This window comes from Empidonax traillii, unplaced genomic scaffold (genome assembly GCF_003031625.1).
Source record: "Empidonax traillii isolate 1590-97213 ecotype Southwest subspecies unplaced genomic scaffold, ASM303162v1 scaffold1260:size142763, whole genome shotgun sequence".
NCBI classification, from domain to species: Eukaryota; Metazoa; Chordata; class Aves; order Passeriformes; family Tyrannidae; genus Empidonax; species Empidonax traillii.
The window spans coordinates 97,918-111,341 of NW_020956453.1; the positions used below are offsets into that span (position 1 = coordinate 97,918).

Genomic DNA, 13,424 nt, shown 5'->3' on the forward strand with positions numbered 1-13,424 from the left:
TCCTTCCCTTCCCATCCCCCGGGGCGCCCGCAGCTCCCCCGCCTCCCCCGCCCCGGAGCCGCAGACGCGCGGCGGGGGGAAGGGGGGCGCTCCCGGAGAGCCGCCGAGCTCCTGCCGCCTCCCCGGGGGTCCCCCTGAGGCTCAGGGGGGAGTGCGGAGACCGAGCGAGCGCCGCCGGGGCGGACACCGAGCGCTGCCCCCGGGGAGCGCGGGGGGGGGGGGGGGGGCGACCCGCTGCGAAGCGGCGACTCTCATCCAGACGGGGCTTTTTCTTTTCCTTTTTCCACGAGGGAAATAAATAAATAAATAAATAATAATTAAAAAAAAAAAAAGGCAAGGGCGGAGGGGAGAGGGTGTGTGAGCGCCGGAGCGGCCGTGCAGCCCCCGCGGGGGTGCGGTGCGGGTGGGTGCTCGGAGCGCTCCGTGGCGCCGCGTCCCGTCCCCTCCCGTCCGGGCGCCGCTCCGCGGTTTCCCCGCAGCCCGGCGCGGCCCCGGCCCAGCCCGTGAGGTCAGTGTGGCGGCGGATGGGTGTCTGCGCCGGGGGACGGGCGGGGGGCGGGCGGGGCAGGCGCAGTGTGGGGCCGCGGCAGGGGAGGAGGAGGAGGAGGAGGAGGGCGGGCGGTCGCTGTGTCTATGTGTCGCACTGTTGGGGGGGGAAGGGAGGCGGGGAGGGAGCGGGGGGGGGTTACACACCAGGGCAGCGCCGGGATCCCTTCTCCACCCCGCGGGGAGGGGGGGCAGGGCGCCGCCTCCTCCTCCCCCTCCTTCCTCCTCCCCCTTTCTTTTTTTTTTTTTTTTTTTTTTTTTTTTTTTTTTCCACCCTTCCTCCTCCTCCTTCTTTTCCCCCGAAGTTAAACTTCCTGCTCCCGGCCCGGCTGGGAAGGGGACGCGGAGCCCGGCCGGACTCAGCCCCTCGACACACACGCACAACAGCTGGAGCTGTCAAAACTTCCTCCGCTCGGCCTCGGCCCCCGCCGCCTCCTCCGCCGCCGCCCGCTCCTCCTCCGCCCCCGGGGGCTCTGCGCGGGGGGAGGGCGCAGGGCCAGGGTACAATGAAGCGGCGGCCGCCGCAGCCGGGCAGCGCCGCAGCCGGAGCTGCCGCCAGCGCCCGGGGCCTCTGAGCGGGGGCGCCCAGCGGCGGGACCAGCCGCGTCTCTCTCTCTCTCTCTCTCTCGCTCGCTCGCTCGCTCTCTCTCCTCACCTCCCCCAGCCCCCCGACAGACCCCGCCGAGCCGGGGAGGGGGTTATTGTGTGTGAGACCCTTCCTTCCTTCCTCTGCGCTTTCTCTTTGCAACTCCCCCCCCCCCCCCCCCCCCCCCCCCCCCCCCCCCCCCCCCCCCCCCCCCCCCCCCCCCCCCCCCCCCCCCCCCCCCCCCCCCCCCCCCCCCCCCCCCCCCCCCCCCCCCCCCCCCTCCCCGCTCCCCTCCTCCTCCTCCTCCTGCTCTCCCCATGCTGCTCCCCCTGCTACCTGTGCTGGTCGGCGGCGGCTGAGGCCAGCGATGCGAGGCGGAGGTGGAGGAGGCGGAGGTGAGGAGGAGAGGAGCCGCGGGAGCAGGAGGAGCATCGGGATCCCCATCACCATCCTCATCTTCATCCTCATCATCATCATCCATGTGTCTCTCTCGTCCTGCTGACTAGGATGTCAACGGAGGACAAGAGTCTGGTGGTGGCGGTGGTGGAGCCGCCTCAGCAGCAGCAGCAGCCCCCCGAGCCTGGAGCTCCCCCCCCAGCAGCAGCAGCAGCAGCCACAGACAAAAGACCTAGGGGCCGGCCTCGCAAAGATGGCGCTTCCCCTTTCCAGAGAGCCAGAAAGAAGTAAGTTCAGCGTTTGTGTGTGCGAGGCACAGAGGGGCCGGGGCAGGCGGCCAGGCGCAGGCAGAGCTGTCAGTGGAGACTCGCCGCTCGTCGCCCCCTCCCTCTGCCTAATGCCATTTTGAGAAGGGCCCTTCTTTCTTCTCCTCCTCTCCCCTTTGCACTTTCCCCTCCTCCTCCTCCTTTTTCACCTTTGTCTTCCTCCGCCTGCTCTCCCTTTCCCACTTTTCTTTCACCGTCCCTATTCCTTTCTTCTCCTCCTTCTTCGGAGTTTCTCTTTAGCTCTTCCCCCTTCACCCTCTTCCTCCTTTTCCCCCTTGCTGTTACACCTTCCCCCTTCTCCTTTTTGGGTCCGTTCCCTTCCAGGACGCTCGGCGGCTGCTTTCAGCGTCGCCCTGGATGCTCCCTGTGCTTTGACGGTGTTTCCTCGGCGCTTTTTTTCCCTCTTGTTATGCCCCCTCTCTCTTTTTTTTGGGGGAAGGAAAAACACGGTTCTCGGCGGGTGGCGAGGAGGACATCCCCCCCCCCCCCCGCCTCCTTTCCCCGCACACACACGCAAAGTTGAGGCAGGAGTTTCTGGGCGGCGCGGGGGGAGCTGTCAGCGGCCGCCGCTCCGAGGGGACGCGCCGTCGGGACGGTGCCGAGGCACAACAAACACACGGAGGGAGAGGGGTGGAGAAGGAGGAGGATGGCGGGGGGAGCCCGGTTTCCCCGGCGCTGGCACATCTCCCTTCACCGCGGCCTCTCCCCGCCGGGGGCGCGGGCGCTCCCTCAGCCCCGGCGCTCCCCCCGCCCCGTCGTGCCGCTCCCGAGGGGCCGCCGCTCCCACAGCCCCGGGCGGGGATCCCGCAGTGCCAAGCGCCGTGGGGTGGACCGGGGGTGGCCACGCTGTGGGTGCCCGAGGTGCGGGGCCAGGCCGGGCTCCGCCAGAGGCTTCCCGGGAAGCGCCGCTGCCGCGCTGGCTGCGCTCCCCCATGGGTTATTTTTGAGTAGGATGGAGCTTGCCATGGCATAGCTGATGGCAGCGGTAATAGGGCAAAGCTGGGCAGCGCGTTTGGAGAAGGGAGTGTCGTGATGTGGCCGAAACAACCTCTGCGCTGCGGGGTCTGTGCGAGTCTCGGGGTTCAGAGGTCGTTCCCTTTGTTTTGGGGGACGCGCTCGGTTTGACACCCTCGAGTGTGTTTGTCCCGGTGAATTCCTGGCGCTTCCCTGAACGCCCACCCCAGACCTCGCTGCCAGTTTCCGTGTTGGAATCATTCCGGTTGGAAAAGACCTTTAAGGTCAAGTCCGACGATAAGGTCACAGTGGAAGCCCGAAACATGACAAGGGGATTCTGCTGGGCTGGACCTAAACACGTGCAAAGGCTATGCTTTCCTCCATTTGTTTTTACGTGTATATATTATGGACAGCATTAGTACTAGTTTGGGATACATGGATTTTTTTTTTTTTTAGCTGTTGTCATTGATGAAAGTTTCCCTTCAAAGATTCTTATGTCCCACGTGGTTTTGGGGAAGGTGCATTGGTTGCAGCTCCCTCTTTTTATTATCTTACCTATTCAGTTGATCAAAATTTTCATATAGTGATCATTGAAAGTAGTTGGCAAACATGTACGAGCAGTAAAGTTCTTGTATTCATCTCCTTTAAAGCTTAGTTTTATATACTTTGGTTTTATTTCTACATACAGAATCCAAACCTTACATAGGAAACCTTTCAATGTTTTATTTTAAAGGAGTTTTTTGGGAGAAAAATGCAATGGCAACTGAAATGTACCAGTCTGCACAAAAAAAACTAAATAGTATAACTTGTGAAAATTGGCATATTTTCTTAGGCCAGTTTGAGGTTGTGTACACACTCCTGAGGGAAAGTGGGTGCTAAAGAGGTAATTCCTTGTCTTCAGTTAGGTTTTTGTTGTCATAGAAATGTTGTTGAACACTTTCAGGAGGAAATACAATTTTCCTGTAAAAATGTGGAGTTAGGCTGACATGAGTGTTTGTGTAAGAGCTGGAAATTAAATTAGGTGAGACAAAAATTAAAATGAATCAATACTCTTTTTCTTCACCCTCTGATTGTTCCTGGCTGGTGTGGTGCTCAGCATCCTGCTGCATCTTTGTGGAAATCCTGTACTGTTGGGAAAGGCAAAGGTCATAAATGCTTTTGAAACCAGGATTTTATAAAAAATAGTTGTTTTCTAACTTTCATGGTGTACATATAGGTCTTTTTTAGTTGCATCCATTTTGGAGAGAAAATGGTTTTATTTTGTAAGTTTTGCTATTTACAAAATACTGATTACAACTAGCCTATCAAATGTACAAATAAGTCAAGTAAAAATATTTTCTCTCTTCTTCTTATGACTTGTCTTCCTTTTCACTTCTGTGCTTTCCAGTTGGATTAATGTGCCTCGTGTAAACCAGATAAAAGAGCATATGTCAGACCATTTTCTGTACTGTAATCACATGTCTAAATCACTATTAGCCAGTCAAATTGTTCAACCGCTTTATCCCATTATAGGAAATGTTCCACTGAATGTTCAGTCTAAGTGCAGTCTAAGTAATGATAAAATGAAGAGCCCTGCATTAAACTGGCAAAGTCAAAATAGAATAATTCCTTAGCCACGGATGCTTCCATTAAAGAACGATGCCATATTGGAGAGTGCTGTAGGTTGGTGTTCTACCCTCCTGAAGGCCATGTTTTTAAGTAAATTTAATGAGTTTAAGCAGACAGATGGAAAACTGCCTCGAATCTGCTCCTGTGAGATGCCAAGGATTCTCAACTCTTCCCAGAAGGAGACTTATGTTAAGGGAGCACAGGATTCTTCAGTAGGACAGTGCTGCCCATGTCTCTCTCATTCTGTGTTTTATCTGGTTATCAGGAAAAACTCCAGTGGTACAGGGAACTGTGGAGGCTTCCTGTAGGTGATGAACTGGGAATCAGTGCCATCAGTACCTGGAGAGGTACAGATGGTAGAATGTGATGCTGGAACAGCATTTTATCACTGTTTGAAGGATGTACCTTCATGATAGCGTTGTCAGGAGAGTTGATCTTAGGTGAGCAGTTCATTTTTATTATTTATATTATAATTGTGCCTAGAGGCCAGGGCACCATTTTACTACAGGCAGTACAAATGCATAAGCTAAGATAGCTTCTGCACAAACAATTTCTTAATTTAAATGTAAAGATAAGACAGCATGTAAATGTAAGAAATGTATTGGGAAAGCACAAGGGAGCTGTGAGAATGCTGTGAGCAAAGGAACATGCAGAAGTTCAAGTGCCCTGGCTATCTCAGCATCGGGGAATGATTCATAGGCATCCGACTTGGAGGATGTATTTAGAGGAGGGTAACATTGTCACCCCGAGGATTTTCACAGATAGCTTGTTTCCTGCCCAAAGTGCCAGGCCAACACTCATATTTTCTCCCTTAAATTGTGACAAGGGGGTATCTGTGCAGAATAGCGGTTCCAGTTGGAGAGGTGGAGCAAGAACAGGCTGTGCAGAGCCCTGAAACTGAGAGCAAAGAGGCTGGTCATGATATGGCTCATCAGGAAGAAGGAAGAACACGTAGAAGTATCATCAAAACAGTGAATGAGGAAAATGTTTTTGTAGTGTCACCTTACAAATACATTTAAAAGGCAGACAGATTGCACTTAAAAAAGTCAAAAAAAAAGAGAATAAAGTTGCATTACTGAAACCAGGACATGATGGAGAAGAAAGAAGCTTTCAGATGCATGGTCAAAACAGAACTCTTGCTGGTATTGTATAAGAAAAATGGAAATAATTAGGTGCCATCTCATTGTATGGCCTGAAATCTTGGAAACTTAAGTCCTGTACTTGGATTATACCTCAAGTTCCAGGGTATGGACCTGTAGGATAGGAATGTGATCAAAAAGGAGTTGTAGGGGAGGAGTTCTGTTTCAACTACCTTGTCATTGTATGAACAGCTGGTTACTGATGAAAATGTATCAGAATAGTATTGTACAGGTGCAGTAAGCATTTTTTAAATCTATTTTAGGTACTAGAGCTTTCTTAATCTCTACAGGTTATAAGCAGCATGAACAGATGTAGCTTCTTAGAAAAATTTAGTAGCAGAAGTCTCATGGATTGCAACCCTGATAACAGTCACTTTGTAGTTCAGTGTCTAAGCTCACTTTAAATTTTATTTTCAGCATCCATTGAACTTTGATGTATTTTACAAATTATTTCTGCAAATGTGTGCGGTTTGAAACAGCGCAGGATAATGATTTCAAAAAGCATGAAATTTGTGGAAAGGGTTTTGTGTGTTTATTTTTAATTATCTGTGTTTTAATTTCCGTCCTAGTTTTTCATTACTTTGGCCAACGTACGCTGCAGTGGGTTTGCAAAGGCCATCGATTTCACACATGCAGGTAGTTTTGAGGAGCCTTAAGCATATCGTTTTTGCCAGGAAATGATTATTTGAGAGTTTTTATTATCACTTTAGTTGCATTTGCATTAGGGTAGGCCAGTATTTAAAGATATATATGCTCTTCAAAAGAATGTTAACGTTGGATGGAGCTTTAGAGTTCGGCTGTGTTTTTTCAGTTCATCAGACACCTTCTACGTTATATCTGTGTCTTTACTTGCCTGCCCTTTTCTCACTTCAAAATTTAACACTTGCAAATGTAAAATTTATGTTGCGTTGTAGGATAAAAATGTTCCTAAACACACGATCGCAGTCAGGGAAGGTCGTTGCTACCTGGCAGGACCGAGGTCTGTGGATGGACGGGCTCTGTTACAACTCTTGTGCAGATAAGGGTTAAGGTATTAAAGCAAACAGTGGCCTGTACAAGCCACGTGTATCAAACTGTTTGGCCAAAAGCCAGGAGGTGCACAGTGGATCACAAAGTGAGGAGGTGAGGCTTTGTGACACGACGTTGGCTCTTTAGAGGCCTCTCCAGTCCCTTGCAGAGCTGCGTGGAGTGGAGTCCCGGGGGAGCCCTGTGCCATTTTCTTTGGCAGGCCATGTTAAGTGAGTTCCTCCACCACGTTCAAATTACCAAGCCATTCCCCACCTGCCTTATGTAGTTCTTGCATAGGAACCTGGCTTAAAACTGCTCACAGTGCTGTTTTGCTCAGTAGGAAAATGATATCTGCATTGCTCTTTAGGTTTTTAGTTCTTGGTAAGGACTCGTGCAATGGGTGGGCTTTGTTGAATTGTTTTGCCACATTCTCAAAACTGTTAAAATGTGGGTTCGTGTGGTGTTTTCACTTATGTCTTGAGGGTGAGTGAAGTTAGGCTTAATGTTGGGAATAGATACACAGTTTCCAAAATTTGAAACAGACTCTGCACTTGCTGTGAAGAATTGAGACCTTTTTTTTTTTTCTTTTCTTTTTGACATTGCAGTTGTTAGTTTGTTGATGTTTGTATTTGATGACCCTCTGAACTTCACTTGTGGTGAGAGGACCTTCAAGAGCTATTGGACAGTATCATGACATATCAAGTGTGATGGCAAAATCTCAATATATTGATCTTAGGGCGTGTCTTTTCCCAGTCTCCTGGTTGCTACTCTCTGAGCCACCTACACACCAGACATCTCTTCACCCTGCGTGCAGTGACACAGGAGACTTTTTCCCGGCTTAAAACAATAAAACAGTTCAATTTTCTTGGCTTTGCTTGTGGATTTTTTTCTTTGTTAGCATGTTCAACTCCTACTAACTTCTTGTCATTGTTCTTTCGTAAGATAAGTAATTGGAAATGGACATTTCTATTCTTTGCCATAATTTCAGTTGAGAGATGGTTTTCCAAGGCAGTTTGCTTGCTGAGAATAGGTAAGGTCTCCCTTTCTCAGGGTGGAGTTGTTTTTTAACTCCTTGGCCCAGCTGTCCCACAGCAATACTGGGGGAGTAGCAAGGTCATGTATTACTAGGGAAAATAGAATTTCCTTATCCATCACTAATGATTGCTCCCTTATGTTATTATACACTGAGACCACGGAATTAACTTGTTAAGAAATGCCGTCATAGGTGCACTAAAATGTTATTAACTGCTAAATAATTAAGCAACTGAGAACTTCGGGAAATACTGAAAGCTTTTCTCTTTCTGTGTTTAATATATTTGATCACCAATTTGTGCAATCTGCATGATTCATATATCCTGGATAAATACAGAGAAGTAAGATTTTACTCCACCAAGTACTTTTTGCTAGTAACTTGCATTGAGTTCTGCATTTTTTTTTTTTTTTTTTTTTTAGCAGAAGGATGACCATTCCTTGGTTAGTCAAAATAAGTTTTGGGACTTGGTTCAAAAGAACTGCATTGAGTAAGTTCTTTTAATAGCATTGGTGCTTTTGAAAGCAAATAAAGAGAAGTAGGAACCCCCTTAAAAATCTAGAGAAGTTATTAGTTAGAGAAACACGAGCAGTGAGTGTACGGAGTGCATCAGGTGGTTATTTTCCCCAAGCCCCATAAATCTTAGGCTGGTTCTGGTGGTGAAAAGGAGCAGCAGCGCTGCCCTCCCTCCGCTACCAGCTGTTTGTTCTGTCCCCTGTGCTGACCCAGGCGTTTGTGGTGAGCTGCGTTGGGAAACTGAGCCGGGTTAGGACTAACCTGGCAAAGAAACGTGTTTGTGATAGCACGAGGGAGGAGGCCACAGCAAGGGCCAGGCTGTGGAGAGGCAGAGCTGCGGCTCTGGGCTGCGCTGCCAGCCTGAAGTGGTGTCTGAGAAGGTAGAGCCTTGGTTGCCTGAAGTTTGAGGGTGTTTGGTTGTCAGGCTGACTCCTTTGACTTCTTCAATATAGCAGCTGTTTCAGAAGATTGAGATTTTTACAGCCTGTGGTTATATATGCTGGCTAACTGGTCGTTCAAAATAATAAATAATGTTTAGAGGGTTCTTCACAGCAGATAGACAGAGGAGTTGTTCTCATCTCTCTTGCCCCAGACATTGGCATTGATTAAATAAGAAATTTCAGTTCTCACTTAGATCTTCAGAATCATTCTTAAATGGAACATTCACAGTTCCCTAAAATAACAGTGTAAGTAAAATTTTTTATGTTAGCAATAGTTAGCAATATTCTAAAAGCTCCTTCCTACAAGTATATCAATATATAGGCATTATAATAAAATCACACAAGATCTTGCTTCTTTCAGAATATTCTTTCCTTTCACATTTTTTTGGAAGTATTTTTATTAAATCCCACGTGGTCTAAATCCTATTGCCAGCCATTCCAATATGAACTTATAATTACTAATTTTCAGTGCTGTATTCATCAACATTCTAATTGCTTTTCTTGAAGAAACTGTTGGAAGCCCTACCAAACTAGGATGCTTCCCCCCCAGACTTTTGGCATTGAGCAGGGGGAGAAAAAGAGGCCTTTTTCTCTTCTGCTGCGTCGTTACTGAAAATAAATTCTTGCCAAAACCAGCTTTAATTAGGCTATCAGGAAAAAAAACCAACAGTCAGCTTTAGGAAAATTTACCAATTTTTTATTTCACCTATTATATTTTTGTTTTCCTTGGAGCATATGCAGTTGAGTCACATCTATGGCACAATAAGATAGTAGGAATTTTTGGTAGCGAAGCCCTGGTCCAAATGTGCTGTCTCTGCCACTGAACATTTGCTGACTTCTTAGGTGACTCTTTGGGAGTGCCATGTGGAAGCCTTAGCTAATCCAGAATGACTTCTGGAACGTCCCAGGGTTCATGGAACCAGGGATGTTCCAATCATTGTGTCTACCTCCCTCTCTTGGCTTGGAGTGAAGACTCTGCAGTGTTCTTAGGGAATGTTTTCTCAACAAAACGGGGTAGGGTGGCTCCATTTTGTTATTAATAAAGGGAGGAGCAATTCTGTTTTAAAAATTGGAGATTAGTAAGCCAAGTCATAGAATGTGAATTATTTAGATGTTTTGGTTTTGTCCTTCCCCCCCCCCCCCATTGTGGAGTTCAGAAACACAATGAAATTCTTTTAAATAACATTAATATTTAGTTTTCTTATGTCACCACAGATAAATGGAATTGTATGGCCAAAAAGGACTTCAGGGCGATCTTGCTCATCCTTTTGTGTTGTGTTGTCTGTACCATTTCTGACAAATGGTTCTCTAACTTGTTTTTGAAGTATTTAGTGAGTGCAATATTCCCTGTATCTCCAGGCAATTGGTTTCAGTAACTAATTCTGTAAAGTATAAAATAAATATTCTTTACTGCTGATTAAGCTACTTTTGTCCTGTATTACTCACAGTTAAGACCCCACAGCTGAAATGGAAAACAATTTTTATGATAAACTTCTGTTTGTGAGGAGGTTGTCTCCTTTGTTCTGCACTGAACAAGCTTCACCTCTATAGCAACCTAATATTGATTTACCTGATTTATCCTTCGAAAGATTGCTAATCTTTATTAAGTTTCACTTGGCTGATATGAACCACTTTTCAATTTATTGGGATGATTTTTGTTAAGGTCTTGTCCTCTAAAATATTCACAGCCTCAGCCCTGTGTCATATGCACCTCTCCTGCGTGTGTGAATATCCACATACAGGTCCTGGAGCAAGGGACTTTCTCGTGGTGTTTTTCCACCTCGATTGAAAAGAATTTGCAAATAAATACCCTTTGAGTGCTGTAGCTCATTGTTGTCAGCCTCTCTCAGGGCATTTTCCCCAGGACTGTATTAGGGAAGATGATCGTCCATAGCTTAGAGATTACTTCTGTCTGTTTCTGAAGCATCGTGTCAAATCCTTCCAGTCCTGCTGACTTGAATTTCCCTGATTATTTAGCCTAGTAACAAAATCAGTTTTTAGCTACAATAAGTCTGTTTTATGAAGGCTGGAATACAGAAAATGGCATTTGAGCCTGTTTTGTTATCCGTTTGTTCTTTTTTAACACTGTTTGTACAGACTTTTGTGTTTTTCTTCTTACTTCTAAAATATTTCTGAAACTTTGTTTGCCTTTTATATTGCGCAGTGGTAATACTGCATGCTGTGCTTTTTATCTCTTCTGATTTTTATCCCTGACAGTTTATACTGTTCCTTTATATTCATTAAAATGCCCTTGTTTCCTTTCCTAATATGATTCTTTCTAGTTTCAGACCCTTATTACTGGCTGCTTTTGATGCAGCCCGTATTGTTCATACTACATTTCCTATCTCTCCCCTGCTTTGGAATAGTTTGCCATTGTGCAAATTCCAGTACAATAACTGCCAGTCCTCCTTTAAATCGCAGTCTCAAGGGATTCTAGTAACAAGTTCAAAGAGTTTGTTTAAATTTGCTTTTCTTATTTCAGTTAATTGAAGATAAAAATTTGCTCTCCTTTCTGTACTGCTCTCACTTTCCCCCTTCCTTGGCACAGCGAGTGCTTCTTGTTACCACTTCCAGCCAAATCACTGTACACATTGAGATGTTTAAAATGGAGCCTGCCCTAATAGAGTGAAGTGTGAAGTAACTGCTCTTCTGGCACCCTCAACTTTGTGAAACAGTTGTCCTCAGCGTTTTCACAAACATGTTGGGCTGTTTGTTCTGTTATTTTGGTTTTCTATTAAACGTATGGATGATGAAGGCCTTCTCTTACCCTCAAGATACGTGCTCTGAAAGCTTCTGTTAGCTGATTCCAAAGACTTACCAGCTTCCCCAAATTTTTCTCTCCCAGCCTTTCCAGTTCCTTATTCCCTAGTTCCCATTCTCTGCTGCTTATGCGTTTGATTCTGCTCCAATGTTTTTCCTTCTCTGTTCTTTTCCTTTCCTTGTAATAAAAGCAAGTGAGTATTTTTTTTTCTTACTGTGGCCCACTGATCTGCATGAGACTGGGACTTCACTTAGAAATGGGCCAGATGCTTTTCATTGTGAGGAAAGGGGATTTTGAAATAAAATTCAAAATAAAAAGAGCTGCTCATTTCAGTTTCCTTAAATTTTGCCATTTGTGAATTGGGCTAGTTCATGGCTGTTGCTTGTCTTTTGTGTTGATGAGTGGCATGGCTGTAGCCAGCAGCAGTGTTCTGGCACCTGAAGCACTTGGCTTCTTGTCTGTACTCGTGAGAAACACAACAGGGAATGTTTGGAGTCACTGCTCACTGTTGTCCCCATTGTCAGATGATTCCAGCAGTTGCTCAGGCATTTTTGCCCCAGACCTGCCACCACGTTGCCAAACAGCTCTCAAGGCTGGCCCGAGGTTTCCTGTGGGCCACACGTTGTTCCCAGCGTGGTTTGCATGGGGCTGCTTTGTGTGGGAGTTTGGGAATTAGATAGCATGGATGGAGGATGTTCAGTGCTAGTTGGCCTCAAGGCCAACGTCACCAACTAAATTTAATTTACTGGTATAACTATAATCAGTGTTTTTCTTTTGGTTTAGTTTTTTTTTTTTTTTTTTTAAAGGAGGAATTCAATGAATCTGATAGAATTATCATCCTTTTTACTTTCAGCCTCCTGGGCAAACACTGTGCCACAGTTAATGTTCTCTAACCCATAGGGATGCAAGTTTAGGAAGAACAGCTCACAGCAGAATTGCTCTAGAGGGAGCAGAGGAGATGGGATGTACAAGCCATGGGGCTCTGGGAAATGCTGGCTTTCAGTGCTACTTCTGACACACAATGTTTCCTGGTTCACGTTTTGTGTAATTATCCCTGCATCAGGTGTCCTGGTAGAGATCTATACAAATGGAAGTGCAAAACAGATTCAGCAGGAATTCTAATTTATTTTTCTGCCAGTGTCTTCCAGAAACCCTTTAGGAGAGAAGTGGGCCCAGAAATGGAAGGGTGACTCAAAAAAGAAATGATCTGTAAGCAAGATTATTTAAAGAAATTATGCCTAAGATCTTTCATGTAGCAGTAAGTGCTGTCTCATGGCTGACTATGCTGTTGCCTCTATCTGTAATGGAATGGCAGAGTATCCTTTCCCCTGTGATGTGCCATGAACAGCTTGGAGATACATTAATTTGTTACCAACATATTTGTTTGGTAAATTGCCTCATATTTTGTGTGCTCTATATGTGATCTTCTCAGACAAGGCTATGCTGGTAGAAGAGAACAGAGAAAGTACTGTTGGTTGTGAACCTACTTTATGGACAAGCAGAAAATCTTGATCTCAAGGCTCGTTAACCAGACACTGTCAGTGGGGGTTTTAAATTACTGATAACATAAATAAATATTTGTTTAGCAATATTTTCAGTTTACTTTTTTCAATTCATGTGTCTCTTTTTATTTTACTTGCTTTAGACTGTCTTGATAGGCAAAAATAACCTGTTTTTAAATTGTTAGCTTGACCATGTTATTTGAAAGCCTTTTTTTAGACCAATGAGATTTTCTTGTCTATACTTAGTTAACATGCTCACACTTAGAAAAAGTGAAGTCATAACTGTCTTGGACATGTTTTAACTTGTTGAGCTGAAGCTTTGGCTCTCAGCTATCCTGTATCTTTTCAGGTGCAGTTTTCCTTGTGTAGTTAGAATTTGGGAAAGTATTTTGATAGGCGTTGGTTCGCAGGCTTTTATCTAAAGACTATAAATGTTGTTAGATCAAGTTGTTGAGTTTTTCTGGGTTTTTTTCCTCTTTTTTTTTTTCTTTTGTTCCTTTTTGTCACCCAATATGTAGCCTGAGCTGAACCTGGGGAATATACAGCTGCGTGGATGTGACCACGTCATGTGGTGTGGGAGCATATTCCATGACAGCTATTAGTAATGGGCCT

At 46.0% G+C, this 13,424-nt stretch overlaps 1 protein-coding gene across 1 annotated transcript; it reads left to right on the forward strand.

Annotated features, from left to right (window-relative positions):
- Positions 1 to 1,431: 1,431 nt before the first annotated feature.
- LOC114069438 (histone-lysine N-methyltransferase 2C-like) lies at positions 1,432 to 12,543 on the forward strand. The gene is made up of 3 exons (XM_027906218.1): positions 1,432 to 1,527; positions 1,639 to 1,815; positions 12,459 to 12,543. The coding sequence occupies exons 2-3, from the start codon at positions 1,640 to 1,642 to the stop codon at positions 12,514 to 12,516; spliced, it is 234 nt and encodes a 77-aa protein (XP_027762019.1). The 5' UTR covers positions 1,432 to 1,527; position 1,639; the 3' UTR covers positions 12,517 to 12,543.
- Positions 12,544 to 13,424: the final 881 nt, after the last annotated feature.